Below are 15,729 nucleotides of genomic sequence, written 5' to 3' on the forward strand. Positions count from 1 at the left end.
CAGAGTTACCAGAGTACGCCAAGTTGCCCCCCTACAATATCATTTATGGAGCCGCCTTACATTCGATATCGTTAAAACGATTTAAATATGATGAAAATAGTTTTGAAAAATTTAAAAATTAATTATTTAGTTTTGAAAGGTAATGTGATCCTTATAGCAAAAATATATAATTTCGTCCCTACACCTACTTTAAATAATCAAAAATCTTAAAATTTACATTAATAAATTTATTTTGGCAAAAAACGAAATCCTCGTGTTGGGTGATTAAGCCGCTCTTGAATTGTGCCTTTTTGTTATGTTTTCAAAGAATGTGCCAATCTGACGAATGATCTTCCAGTTAAAGAAATATTAAGCGATACTGCACAAAACAGTTTAATAGCAAGACAGATATTGACAAATATATTATGGGGGTTTGTGTCATAAAATAATCCAGAAGTTTAATCTAGCTTCCTTTAATAGTAAAAACTTTTTTATGAATACTTTTTAGGTAAAGAATATTGTCCAGTAGTTTTATAATACATCTTTTTTATAAATTTTAATGTAAGTTTAGTTTTACATTTCTTTTTGTTTCCTCTATGTATTTACATTTACGCCCCCTCCCCTCCCATTTATTCCGTCTGGTCTTGTCAGTCATTTTTTAGAGAGGTTTTTCATAATCAAATCGTATTTGGTAGTAAAAAGTAACAAAAATACGGTATAAATTATTTAGTAATCGAATAAATTATTTTGTAATCCACATCGTTACATCTGCAAAAAAATGACAGAGTACAACATAAAATGACACTTAAAATGACGCTAGAACTCGTTCACAAAATATGAATGTATACAATATAAAATGCTACTACGACATAAATCAACAATAATCAAACGGTAAAACTTAAATTTTATACAAATCTCTAAATAGATAATAGGTGATACTTTTGGACTAGAAAGTGTAATTAAAAAGCTCAGTTTAAAATAATTTATTTACGACTTTTCAACATTTCTTTCACACGGAGAATCCGCCTTGCAAATAAAATGAAGGTTATGTCTAATATTGGTCATCAACAAAGGCGGCTGGTGAAACGTTGTGTTTGTACTGATACGTGCATGTGACAGAGTGAAAGAAGTGCGGCTCGGGGCCCCACCTCTGTCAATTTTATCGGCGTTACTCTGTCAATTTTAACTGTTTACAGTGTCGTCGATAACACTGAATAACACATGATAAAAGGATAATTGCGATTTTTAACCGGTGCTTAAGGAATAAACACGCGAAACGTTGTTGGCCACTTCGCAGACGTTAGGGCCAAAAGCAGAACAAATGTTCATAACAATCTGGTTTCTGAGCGTGGCGTCATTTTACTATGTATCTTATTTTTTTATAATTGACACTATCTTTTTATTTATACAAAAAAAGAATTTCATATATTATATAGGTATATAAATTTATACCAATTATTTTAAAAATAAATGTCAAATGAAATTAATGTTGCCATATCGCCGAGTCAGTTGTCACAATATGCCGGTTGACAGAACGCCGTAAAATACACGCTTTCATTCCGAAATACGAATGCCAACTGCGTCAGCTCGTCAATTATTTTGATAAAACTATAAATAACCAGTTAGAAACGTAATGTTTCCGTCATCGCACAAAACCGTTCTAGTCTTAGATCACACGCCATATTTTGGTGTCTCTTCGGACTGTCGCGTCGAATTGGAAGTGGGACGAGGACGACCTCCCCCGGGTCCGCAAAGTTCTCTTCCGCCACAGCCGCATGTCATTTCTAAATCGCTATGGACCTGCACCGTCGAAGCTGCCCTCGAATATTGCCGGATCGTTTGGGATCTCTTCCCTCAAGGAAAACTTGTAAGTATGGAATAATATTTATTAATAACAACCATATGAATTCGACTTTAACACTTTAGATTCGATTTGTGGTGAGCGATTCAGCGGCGCACATTCTCAACACATGGAACCCTGTGCAACAAAATTTAAATCACGTTAGTACCGATATATTTATCATAGTAATGCTACTTTGATTATTTTACAAGATTTATATTTTCAGATTTTGAATGCTATGTGCTTAATAGGTGTGCCCGGGAACGGACCCGGCGCAATGATGAGCAGCAACAATAATATTGGTCCTTCTGTTGTACCTGGCCTTCGCGCAGCAATTGAGATTTTAGCTGAACCATCAACTCAACAACAGAATCAATTGCAAAAAGAAATCCACATCTTAAACAAGTACATATTGTTCTTATGCTACAATTTAAATTAAATATTTTTTATTAATTATTCGTATTTTTCATATTAGATCACGAGTAGTCTGCATAACAAGTGCCAGAGATGACATATCAATACGAAGTCTGATAGATATTGTCCATACTGTGCTGTTACAGCAAAATAAGACACCTCATCAACAGTATGATCATTTATTTATATTTTATTACTGTGTCAACTTGATAAAATACACGTTTCTTACACAATATTTTGCCATTGATATGGGTAAAGAAACTCCTTTGCTTATCCATCCTTTTCTTCCGTCAATTGAAGCTGATGGGGATAGATAAATTTGTACAAAATTCCATTTCTTAAAAGCTAAGTAGCAATCTTTCTGCACCAATAAATACGTAATTTTTCTATCTGTCTCTCCGGAATTTGTTCAAAGTTACAGAATGGCTTTTTTATGTCATAGTTATGTTCCATAAATCCGTTATTGTGATAAATAGCTGGCAACTCGCGATATTCTATCGCAATATCTATACAAATGATTTCCAATTGTTTTATATAAAAATATTTTTCCTAGTCAATAATACGTCATATATAGAACTAATACTCCACTAACGACTGTATTAAATTAAATTATTGTCTTCTTCCAAAGCGACAATTTATAAAAAATGTATTTTATTATATCTGTTGTCTTTTTTTCAGGTGCATTCGTATTCATCACTGTCATTTGGTAATAATCAACGTGTTTCCCGTTACTGTTGATTCGCAAGTCTCAAGTCAACCGCTGCGTGAAGTAATCTTTTTTTATAGTAGTAATAAGATTGATCTTCATTTAAAATTCAAGTTGTATACATTGTGTTTCTCAATTTAGATGTGCGGTTCTATGTCAGTGGAAGTTCATAGCGTAGGTGCGTCACGTCTTACTGCAAGACTATTGCGTTTACTTATGCCTCATTACAGTCTCGCTAGCACAACTGTCACTGGTATTCCAATGAAGGTAAAATATATATATATATATATATATATATATATATATATATATATATATATATATATATATATATATAGTCATTCTTATACAGAATAACATTAACACATATAACAAAAATTAATCTAAATTGCTAACTGTATTTTATTACTAACTAGATTTTTAATAGTGAAGTAATAAAACGCTATATCAACGCAATGTATATTTATTCATGTGTTAATTTTAGGAAGAGCAAAACGCAAGTTCTAGTGCCAACTACGATGTTGAAATATTACACAGTGCCGCTGCCCATGCAGAACTAGGACGCGCACTTTCAAGTTTAAGTGATAAGTCGAGAATGGACACTGAAACTGATTATGACACAGTAAACAATGATTCACTTCATTTTTGTACAAACATATTCATTGTATATAATAAAAAATATTTAGGTCACCCTCCGATGGTGTACTCCACGAGGCAGCTGGGGAGAATGGGGTGCTTGCGGTCTTTTATATAGAATAACCCCTGTAGACGTAGCTTCGAGACCATCTGCATGTTTGGTTAACTTTTTGCTCAACGGTCGAACAGTCATGTTGGAAATGCCCAGGTATTGATTTTCTTATTAGATGAATCTTCTATTGAATTATATGTTGTAATACACTCTTATTGAAATATCAGCAGGAAAGGTGGTGGAAAGTTTATGTCTCATGTGTTAGCAGCTCATGGTGGTGAAATTTTCATATACGGATTAAACGCGGGTCGATCGTCTCTCGAAGATCCACCGAGTGTGTCCGAAGGTCCAGGTGGTCGTGTCACAGATTATAGGATTAAAGACTTTGGTGAAGTGATGCAGCAGAACAAATTGGCTCCGCTCAGAGGTTCAGGAGCGTTGATAAAGACCAAAACTAGATTAGCCCGTCATACCTTATGTTGGCCTTTAACTTTATCATCAACTCTACTATTCAATTTGGGAAATGTATGTTTTTATAATTTAATGTATTTTTATTGCTGTATTATGATTATTAAATGCTTTTTTAGTATGTCGATCCACTGCCAAGAATTATGGTAAAAGAAACATTAACCGAAGACGAAGTGGTACAATGCAAACAAGTCATATACTCATTGGTTAAATTAGAAGCACGGCATGAACCTTTAGCACTACCTAACTTAGGGCATAGGTATTTATGATTTGATTGTTTAATTTTGAATGTATTAAACTTAAATGAATTTTTAAATAGAAGTAAAGGCATACGTAGAGAAGAACAATGGCGGCAGGTGTGGAATGAATTAGAAGCTTTAGTAAGAGGTCATCAGAGTTCCGCGGGACATAGGGCAGTACTTCATTCTGTACGTGAATGCAGAGCGTCTTCAGATTCAGGTTTTATCTTTGTTTGTGTAATCATATGAAGCAGATTGTCTTATTATAGTGAATAAATTGCAGGAAGCTCAAACGGCAACGGCGACTCCAGTCTGAGGGCTTCGGTAATAAGAGCCACCACAGACAGTCCCATGTCTCCTCCGGCTTCGGGGATGTCTGTTTCGGTGCCATCCATACATCAATCGGCACCCATGCATTCTTCAATTTACACTCCACGGTGAGACAAAAAATCAAACATTTAACATTTTTAATAAAATCAAAATTTATTTATTAAAAATATCTTTCCAGGACCGTACTAGATATATTTTTGAATACTGAAACCAATCGTAGCGGAACACGCCGACTAGACTTTGCGGGGAGAATGGCGCACCCCAGCGGAATCGCTCCACTATATCCGCAATCTCAGTGGCCATCCGGCATGTCCGAAAATACATCATTAGAATCGGGGTCTTAATTTAATTTTAAACTCTGTAAATATATATAAATATTAAGAATAAATTTGACAATTTTTCATATAAATCGTATTTCTTTTTAAAGTATATCACGTATTCGGGTGTCATAGAAAACGATGTTGTGATTGATTCTATTGACAAATTGTAAAAGCCAGTTATCTACAAAAAAATATATTTTGCAAATTGTTGCGTCATAACATTTTGTCAGTTATAGATGGAAGAATATGTACATTTCTGTATATTGGCAACATAATTGCAATGCTCAACATTACTTATATAAAACACTCAGTAGTTCTGAATATACAGATACGCTTAAACTTATCCGTGCAAACGACAGATCTACAAGAACTGTTACCGTTTTCATTGAAAACGCAAATACCAAACAAACAAAATGGAGCTGCGGTCTCCGGAACGTTCTCGGTCAAATTTGATCGAAAACGTTTTACAGTACATGCTTCAAACGAAAAAAATTCATCGTGTAATAAATCAAAGGCAGCATACCACTAAATTTCGGCTTTCATTCGCCAGTCGAGTCACTCGATCTACATTTATTACTGTTGCGTTTCACTGTTGAATAATTTAAGGCCATTTTTGTGAACTCCTACTTATGTAGACGGATAATAATAAAGAAGCCGGTTTTATCGTAAAAATCAGTGATATTAAAACATGTATACATATATTATATTTGTTACAATTCACAGCGAGGACTTTGTTTATGATAAAATATAAAAAATAGCATTCACTGAACATCGATTATACCTATCTCTGGATCAGTCTGTATGAAATAGTCACATAAAAACACGCTTTCGACTTTTCTCTGCGTTTCCACGAAAATAAATTAATCGTTTAACTCGTTACAATATTAAAAGGCAATCGATGCGCGCTATGATCTTTCGCAGCGCTCTGGTCAAAATTAATACAGTGAATATACATTTATAATAATAATATTATTACAATATATATATTCGTATAATTCAACTAATAAAACACATTCATTCGAATAACAATCACTAAACATTAAAAAGTAGATTTGAAAGTGACGTGCCGTCGAGAGCAAATTTATGTCGTTTTCGCACGTTGACTGAAAACGGGCTCAACTGCAATTCTTTCATTGGAATGTGTCAGGTGAGTAGATAACGATAATAATACATTTGAAAGCGGCAATCGTTGAAAGGAATCTGTATAAAATGAGAGGCGCTACAATATAAAAATTAGCATAACCCTCTTTTCCGTATTCGTTTACAGACTTCGATCGGCTGATAGTTCAATATAATATATATATAGTAATAACTTAAATTATCTAATTATTTATTTATACGATAGACCTACAAAACTTACAAAATCATTGCCTCTTAACACTAGATTAATTAACGTTACATAATGGAAATGAAAAATAAATTACCTAGGTACAACGTTCATATCCTACGGTTACGGCTGCGGACGGAGGCGCGCGAATGCGTCGACCCTCCGTCCACGCCGTCCGCAGTGCGAATTTCAAACGAGCGGACCGCTGCGTTATAATCTATAGTTACACCCTGCCATTAAGGATCACCTCACGGTATCTTCGCGCGCTTCGTATAATATTCACACGACTTTTTTCGCGATCGATTAAATATGAATTACGAAAAGTATAACAACTAAAGATACGATTACTGACATGTAAGTACAACGAAAGAACAAAATTTACACTAATAATTAAAAACGAGTGTTACATAGTACGTCCCGTAAAGTAGCGTCGAAGTTAATCTACGTCGAAAATAAATATTAGGATGAAAACGGAGAACGCGAGGCGGGCGGGCATCGGAGGCGTCACACTGGCCGGGAGACGGCGTGTCACTGCGCATTTTTAAGCTTTTTGGCTGGCGGCTCAGCGTCGACCGCGTCCGATTCCTGCTCTATCGAATCGGCCCCTGTCGAATTTTCTTCCGAACTGCCATCCACTTCTTCCGCAGATCTGTGACAAAAATGCAAAATTAAATGAAATAAAATCGAACAGATCATATTTACAATATGAAGACTCATAAGCAAAGCTTGCCTTTTGTTCGTAGGAGGCAACGGACTGCTCGCTTTATCGAGGGAATCTTCCGTGCAGGAAGTGGTGGCATCGTCTAAAGATTCTGCTCCTAATTTGCCTGCAAAGAATTCTACAATTACTTCACCGTCCAAAATAAATATATAATCATATATCACTTATTGGTATAATTATATATCAAAAATGTCCGACTGACAATAGCAATTACAATTGTTTTTCGCAAACTTGTACAGGGTAAGTAAGAATCCTGATGACTCACCGTTGGTTAAATGCGGAGGTTCAAGGTTGCTCTCGTCGCTGGTTTCTAAAGGTGTAGCGGGAGTCGGAGCGGATCCGTCGCCTCCCGCTCCATTCGTCGGACTGTCGCCGCCAAGAAGATCCGGCTGTAACTCAGCTACCACGCAATGGGCCCACACTGCCAGCTCGACGCTGTGAGGCGACCATTTCGTTCCGGTCGCGCCGTTCTGTTCCTGTTAAGCGTAAGCACTAATTTACTAACTATCGTAAAATAAAAGACAAATAAACGCGACTGAAAACTTACCAAATTGAGCCTATCGCAAGTTTCCTTTATGTGCTTCACAAAGTTGAGGTATTCCCTTGCCGTATAGTCAATTCCGTCCATGTCTGGAATGGCGCGTAGACATTCGTCAGCCATGAAAGGAGCGTTTTCAGGATCTGCGGCCGCTAACAATGCCGATGCCGTAGTAGTTCCCACACCTTTCAAGTTGGATAACGCCGTTAGCGCCGCTTCAATGTTGGGCATTTTACGAAAGGCTTTTTTAGTGGTCTGTAAAACCGCACGTGGTGTGTTAACCTTGATCAGATACGAAAGCTGAGGGTAGAATTTGCCACGCTGGAAAATGAAAATCAATAATATTTATAAACTAAAATACGAAAAAGATTAAGAAGAGAATAGGAAGTGTGACTCACCGTCTGCTTCCATTTCATGAGTTGTACCAGCTCCTCGTGGACGATATGCGCCTCTTTACCGCGAGCCTTGATGCTCTTCGGGAGCTCATTTTGATACCTGAAAAGAACAAAAAAGGTTCAAGTTTATTGAACAAATTTTTCTTGATGATTCACCATTATTCAGTGCATGTGGAATTTCTGACAAATATTGTATATTTCAGTCGGTGTTTTTTATTCTGTATGTAATACTAGTGACACTTTTTCCTATTAAAATAAAGTATAACTTTTTTTAGAAAAATAGTGGTTTCCAATACTAAATATATTTTTTAGAAACATAAAAATATGTTTTAGTAGTATCAATCGTAATACAGTTACGAAAAAACCGTTTAAAACATGTTAAAATTTGAATATATAAAAAATGTTGGGTATACAGGCGACATTTAAATTATATCTGGGCAGTAGAGTTGAAAGTCGATCCCAGAATAAATTTTTAAAATATAAAATAAAAATGGTATTGTGGTTTTACTGATATTTTTGTCGAAAATGAGTTTGGCAGAAATCACAAGTTTCATGTTTTTTAAAATAAGCACTAATTGGTTGTAAATGTGATATAAAGCCAGCATGTGAAGAATTGCACTTCTATATTTTGAAAGAAGGCAAATATATCATTTATAGCAAGAATGTATTAAACTACGTAGTTAACATGTTCTTGACAACCAATAAAACGAAACTAAACGATTTGAAAGTTAAAAATATCAGAGATTATCAAATACAAGGGAATTTCTAGGAGCGAAGAAGAAACCCTGATAAGACATTAATGGGTAAAAATAATAATTTATACACATTGATAGTATACTGAAAAAGCAATAATGAAATGTATTCCAAGTTCAACCACCTTATTTGAACAATGTTTTTCAACCATAATAAAATAATATAAATAAACAATGCTCTGATTGCGAGCGCACAATTTGAGTTACCATATCAAATATAACTACAAATATCGATATATATATTTAATTAAAAAACTTATTTAAAAAAAAATATTTTTAAATGTTAACGTTTTGTTAACCTTTGAGTGGACATGATGCATTTTTACCATAAGGGAAACCTATCAAGTTATGATGGTTCGATTTCTTAAAGTAGATGGGTTTAGTAATTTTTACATCAAGTGATATATGATCTACTATGCGTTATTTAATTGATCATATATTACTGATTTCAAAATGTACAAAAAAAAAGTTTCTGAACTAAAATATATTTTTAATAGAAAAATTAAAAGTAAAAGATTCATAACTATAGCATTTCACTGATGCTGAGATTGACAAACGTCATACTCCTTTCGATTTACTTTAAATATTATCTATAAAGGTTTCCTACCTAATAAGGTGTTTTTTATTAATCATTAAAGGATGTTTTCTTAAGTAAAAAGTGTCTAAAATTTCATGTACCAACATGAAATGTCATGTGAATAAAAAAATATAAACACTAGTGGAAACCTAATCAATTTTAATATATGCTAAAGAATATCTTCAGTCAGTGTTCAATATGTACAAAAGAAAACAGCACCGCTTACACAAATGATTGATTTATTTTTCGATGATCTCTTTACCAGTTTTAATCTTCTAATTTATACCATTTATACCTACTGTACCATATACGGTATAGTATGTTGAACTTTTTTTGTTTCTACTCAAGTTTTATGGCAATGATTTAGCTTCGCGTCAAGTGCAAGGAATAAACAAAACTATAAAAAAAGTTCAGTGCTTTACAATTTGTCGGAGAATAAATACAAATGCAACTAAAAGTGATTCGTTGTTCTTTTTCTATAATGTCATCTCAGAAAGACAAAAAAAGATTTGTTTCGAAATTATCTATTATATTTTGGAATTAACTTATAAATAATACTTCTGGTCATGATGCTAGTTCAGTATTACAAGTGTTTTTGAAATATTTTTGTACTTTTTTTCACTTTGAAATAGTGTGTACCCTATTTGGTACAGTAGTACCATGTACAATACAAAATTCGTGGAAAACTCACTGGATTCTTGAAATAATTTGATTTTTAACGATATTTTCAAATTTACATTGACAATCTTCATTTAAATAAATCCCGACAAATTTTCGAAGTTTTGCCCACTTACAAACATTATATTGATTATTTTTTGGAGTATAGTTCGCATAGAGAAAACCATAGTGTCAATGAAGCAATGATGCCTTATTATGGAAGACAACCTTTTTGAACTTGGAATGAAAGAAAATTACCATACGACAACCATAAGACAATTTTTTCACAGGTAAGTGAACTAAGTAACAGAAATATACAAGTCACTGGAACTATTAGAGAAAATTGACCTGGAAAATGTCGTGTCGACCTGGAATCGTGGAAGATGTATGCAAAAATGTAAGTGTAGGATATTTTTTTTACTGCATTGTAATAATTAAAAATAAAGTATTTTTTTTCTTTCCTTTTGAGTGTGCATGAGCCTACTGTACCATATATGATAGGGCTGATTCCCAGTAACCCTTACATAATTTATTTTTTCCGTATTTTTTAGACGACATACGGACCTTCTTAATTCCATTAATAAAAATATAAAATTCTGACAAATTTATTTTCAAGTCTAAATGGGAAAGAAAATCAGATTCTCAAAGATGATATCCCTACCTCTAATAAATTACTAAAGAAGGAAAAGTGAGATTAATACGAATTAGCAAAGTAGTGATTTGGATAGATTTGCATCTGAAAACATTTTTCATTAAAAAAAACATTCTAGTACAAAGGCCGCATAGTTGAATATAATTCTAAATGTTTGGTGTCGATATAATAGATGAAAATGTCAGTTTGTAATGTAGATATAATAAATATATTGAATGATTGATGTAAGCGTAAATAATGCATAGCAGCCGAAAAGAAGCAGTATGAAAAATACATTGTACGAATTCAGGGGATATTGTGAAGGTGTATTCGAACCAGTGCAAAACGCTTTATAAATAGTACTGTCAAATCCCTCTACGAAAGTATGGTTACCTAAATTGTGGATGTAAATGATCTTTTTAATGAATAATATCGGTAGTAATAAATGTACACAATATATTTACATACATTAAAATATTATAAAAAAAAAGAAAATTAGTCTTAAAACAACTGTTTCTCACAGTTATTGGTGCAATGTGGCAATCATTATCAATAGAAATATCTAAAAATTCTAATTCATAGAAAAACACTGGTTTTGGCCATTATATCTTCATACACTGTCTGTCCTAAGTCCGCGAGGACTAGTTATATTAGTCATATTTCCAGTTCTAGTAGTGCCATCTTAGTTGTAACATGAGTTTTTTAAGTCTAGGTTGACATTCACCACTGAAATTTTTTGATGTTGGCTCATCTGGTTCGATCATAACACCGACCCCAAGACAGTCGTTGTTGCATGATAATGCATCAGTGTACAAAGCCAAGATTGTATTCGAATTCTTGGGCAACAAAGGCATCGTAGTGCTCAGCCACCCGCTATATTCATCTGAATTAGCTAAAAAATTAAGTTGGTGTTGAAGGGAAAACGTTTTGACGCCATTGATGTCTAAAAATTTCTACAAAAGATGTTTCGAAATTTTCTATGATCATCTCCGGCGCCGTCAATTGGCTCAGAAGGGGTGTATTTTGAATAAATTAATATAATATTGCAGAATAACAAATGTCTTTTATTTTTATTTTATGATTAGTTCTTGCGGATTTAAGACAGATGGTGCATAGCATATTTTTTATATCACGTTGAATTTTTAAAGCCCTCACAACATTTAGCTAATTAAATAACTTTCTCACGTTATAAGCAGTAAATAAATCTACTTTGTAAAAGTTTTTAGATTGTCTTCAGTTATCTTATCTTTGTCAAATAATTAATGTTATTAAAATCTCGTAAACTAATTACTCCTAGTAACTATTCCCGACTAAAGTACTAATTTAAATATATTTAGCTGAAGATCGAGAACCACTGAAATTTGCGCTTCTGCCTAATAGTGTGAATTTAAGGTTGTTTTATCATATTTTCTAAAAAATATTTTCGTATTTACTAGAATGTTCTTTAATCAAAAATGTTCTTCAATATATGTTATCTGTATTATAAATTATTTTATGACTCTATTTATGTTAGTGTTGCTAATGTTACTCATTGATCATGCATAGGTTAACCCCTTGGCTGCATTAAAAATTTTTTCATACAACATCCGTGTTTTTAATGAATTAAGAATTCAATATTTCATACAAAAAACTTATCCTGTTATTTCATAAAATATAATAAACATGTCAATTTATATCTAAAATATTTTAAATTTATAAAACTTGGAATATGTGTCCAACATTTAGTGTAAATCGAAAAAAATGTCCTGCCATACAAAAGATAAGGTTTTACTAGTACATCCACGGCAGCGCCACAGTGGCGAAAATTGGAAGCACCTATAATTATTTTTAAAATATTTAATTTTAATATCTATAAACGCTTAGAAAAATCTCAAAAGATGTCGTTCGTAAAAGGTTTAAATATTTCGATCAAGCAATTTTCAACCCTAAAATATATGAAACAAATATGATACTAAAGTTGATGGCTAGGAATGTTGTTCGCCTAAGACGCATTTTCCTGAACAATATTTAAATCGTTTCACCAGAATTTTAAGCGGTAACAAGAGTTCATTATTTATGAAATTCTCTTGGTGTAGCGAATAGTAGAGAGTGTATTATTTGAAAAGTTTGTAAATCAAAAAAATGGTATATCAAGCAAAAAAAATGAAAAAACCCAAAATGTACAAATATGCCTCTCGGGTACAGTTTAGTATATATTATTTTATAAATTAAAGTGATTTTGGAAAGTTTGGAACGTTTTATTCTATATCTATACCAATCTATCGCTAGACAAGTTTTGAAAAAGGCCGGCGGCAGGGGCGCGCACGCGTGTCACGCGGTCCGCTAACGATCGCTGCGGGCCGCGGGGCAGCACCCCTGATCGTCGGAACCGGCCAACCGGCCGCGCTCCGACGAAGACTTTCGCCGGAACGTTTCCTTGGCTTCGCTCGGTCGACCCTCGAAATCGATCGCGCATTATAGCGCGAGCACTTTTGCGGATTCCGAACGAGCGATACGACGACGGTCATACGTCGTATGAGAGTGAAAGCTCCCGCGAGCGACCGACCGAGACGAGCTTTCGCGCGCGAATCTTATCATCCCCACGCGCGGACTGGCTTTTCCGGCTTTTCCGACTTTCGCATTTGAGTCGGAACAAAGGACGCGTAGACACGCGAAGCGCCAACTCGGCAAAATCCGCCAGGATCGTAGTAAAGACGCACCCTCGGAACTTCCCTTGATCTAAAGCGGTCGTCCGACGCGGAGAAGCGGAGGGGCGGAGAAACGGGAACGAGGCGCCGGCACGCCTCGCCCCGCGCCCCTCGCGTTCGGCCACCATTTTGAGCCGACAGACGCGTCGCTCGCACACAAGCGAGCTAGCGAAAAAGCTTAAAAACGAAAATTCCACACGAGCGCAACCCTCGCAAACGCGCGACCGGCGAAGGCCCCCATCTAGCGCGTCGCCCCCCGCCCCGCCGAAGCGTCGACCTCGACGCGTCGCGAAAGGTCGATCGCTTCCTTGGGGAGCAAAACCGCGCGCTACGCGAGCTAACGGCGCTCCGCCCCCGGCGCCCCCTTTTCCCGTTCGCTCACCAGTTGTCCAATTTGAGCAGTTCGTCCGGCTTCTTGCCGCGCTGTTCGGCCTTGAGGCGCAGCGCCTGCGGGTAGAGGCCGAGCGCCTGAACGAAGCGGGAGCAATCGCCTTGAAGGAAGAAGTGCGCTGAGTCCCTCGCGTCGCGGGCGCCCATCGCGGCCAGCTCCGGTCGCAGTGAGCCGCTCCGCTCGCCGCTCGTCTCTCGCCTCTCTAGTCTCTCTCGCTCTCGCGCCGTCGGTCGCCGTAGCCGCCGCCGCGGCGCCACCGTCGCGCACAACGTTGCACGCGCGTACGGTATCGCTACTCCCCTTTACCGCGAGCCAATTCGCCCAATTGGACTAGAGACTACTTATTTACGTACACATTGTAATTTTAATTGTATTTCTATCAAAACCTACTATTTACCAGATAAAGTTTCATTGCATCATCACATCTTTTTATAACAATATTACGACTTACACTAAGTATAATATGAAGCATATCTAAGCCGAATTTTGATCAATAGAAGAGCGCAAAAAACAATTATCCCTTATCAGAAGTCAAAAATCCACGTCAAAAGCAATAAAATCATGCTGTCGCTCGATTATCTAGCGTTCATATTAAGACCATTTATAGCAATATTATGACTTACAATAAGTGGGAATCGAATGAAGTATATTTGGAACGAATTTTAACTTAGAAAAGTGATCATTTTTTGCGCCCTCCTATTCACCAAAATTCGGTTTGAATATTCAAACCGAAATTCTCTCACATCAGAAGTCCGTAGTAATATCGGTAAGAATAACTATCATATTTTTAAAATGGTGTAATATCGAAATTGTCTATACTGTCTATACTTCTTCCGCTTATTTTCCCCTGAGAAATTAGTTGGCTATGCTTATATTTTGGGCTTAACCTGATGAAAGTTCTAAAACTATAATTAGCTTTAGAACTTTCATTAGGTTAGATTTAGGTTTGAACAGATTTCACAAAAATCTTATAGCTACACATAATTTCACTAGCGCCTATCAGTTTAATTATACTTTCGCTAGTAGAAATATATTTCTACAGGTGAAAATGTACTTGGACTTTACTAGTAAAAATATTACTTGTAAACGTATATATTACTAGGTATGGAAAAGTTAAAATCATTTAATTTTACTAGCACCTGCCAGACAAATTATATTTTCACTGGTAAAAATATATATTTACCGGTGATAATATTTTCCGATATGATTTCATTGAAATGACATATTTAAAAAATATTTTGCATATAGGTTCGAGATTGCTTTTTTTTAGATTTTCTTTGAGAAATTCTGGTCATCCAGCAGGGGGGGCAAAATTTGGCCAGTCAGAGGTTGTTTTTTTAATATTTCGATTTCATTAAGGTCCGTGGTATTTCATTAAATGACATGCATTTTTCTGGTCAAATTCACGGGGGGCAAATGCCCTCACCTCCCCCCCTTCCATCATTAAACTACGTTCTTGCGTTTAACGAAAAACTATCAAGGAGGTATTTAGTGAATAAGGAAAATGACTTAGAATTAATCAAAATCTTTTTACTTATATTGGCCGGTTATATATTCAGTTTTACGACAATATAATTCACATTATTTCAAAAAAGAGCAATGAACTTTTCATATATCTTTCTACCATAATATTAATTTTTGCAATGTAGCCCTGCACAGTTGAGGGGAGTGGTTCTCCTGAATTTTATAATAAATTTATACATATTAAAGTTGTTTCCACCACTTATTGCAAAACAACAAAACGCTTATGTCATAAATAATTCATAAATATTCATCGCAAAAGTAATACGATTGTAATTCACGCTATATATATTTTTTTGATTAAAGATTTAATTTTAATATTTTCGCAAATTAAAGTATTTTATTAAGTCAATCAAAGTGTTAATTGTTGTGTAATAATATTTTTCTGTACATTTAGTAACTATATATGTATACTAAATAGCAAAACAATAAAATATCACATAATAGATAATATATTGTTAAATGTAAAAAAAATATTACACGCGTTAAATTATTGTAATAATTTGTTAAATTTATTGTTATAAACCGTGTAATTTTCCTTCAAATAA

The 15,729-nt window shown here is 34.9% G+C and overlaps 2 protein-coding genes across 3 annotated transcripts; one reads left to right on the forward strand and one right to left on the reverse strand.

Annotated features, from left to right (window-relative positions):
• Positions 1-1,038: 1,038 nt before the first annotated feature.
• Positions 1,039-5,073, forward strand: asun (integrator complex subunit 13 asun). 2 transcript variants are annotated; one of them, XM_088181341.1, is made up of 13 exons: positions 1,039-1,846; positions 1,906-1,980; positions 2,046-2,224; positions 2,295-2,402; positions 2,912-3,002; positions 3,081-3,206; positions 3,424-3,561; positions 3,626-3,783; positions 3,855-4,152; positions 4,215-4,354; positions 4,415-4,554; positions 4,618-4,771; positions 4,843-5,073. In XM_088181341.1, exons 1-13 carry the CDS (start codon positions 1,613-1,615, stop codon positions 5,006-5,008), a joined length of 2,007 nt encoding a protein of 668 aa, XP_088037467.1. In that variant the 5' UTR covers positions 1,039-1,612; the 3' UTR covers positions 5,009-5,073. The 2 variants fall into 2 exon arrangements, with proteins under 2 accessions (XP_088037467.1, XP_088037468.1); XM_088181342.1 differs by having other exon boundaries at positions 1,474-1,846; positions 3,858-4,152.
• A 1,227-nt stretch (positions 5,074-6,300) lies between these two features.
• On the reverse strand, positions 6,301-13,961 carry Amun (protein amun). Its single transcript, XM_088181343.1, has 6 exons — positions 13,652-13,961; positions 7,969-8,065; positions 7,580-7,891; positions 7,298-7,508; positions 7,042-7,138; positions 6,301-6,960 (listed from the first exon to the last, which is right to left on the reverse strand). The coding sequence occupies exons 1-6, from the start codon at positions 13,804-13,806 to the stop codon at positions 6,840-6,842; spliced, it is 993 nt and encodes a 330-aa protein (XP_088037469.1). The 5' UTR covers positions 13,807-13,961; the 3' UTR covers positions 6,301-6,839.
• Positions 13,962-15,729: the final 1,768 nt, after the last annotated feature.

This window comes from Plectrocnemia conspersa, unplaced genomic scaffold (assembly GCF_051122295.1).
Source record: "Plectrocnemia conspersa isolate PC_06_02 unplaced genomic scaffold, ASM5112229v1 ptg000002l, whole genome shotgun sequence".
NCBI lineage: Eukaryota > Metazoa > Arthropoda > Insecta > Trichoptera > Polycentropodidae > Plectrocnemia > Plectrocnemia conspersa.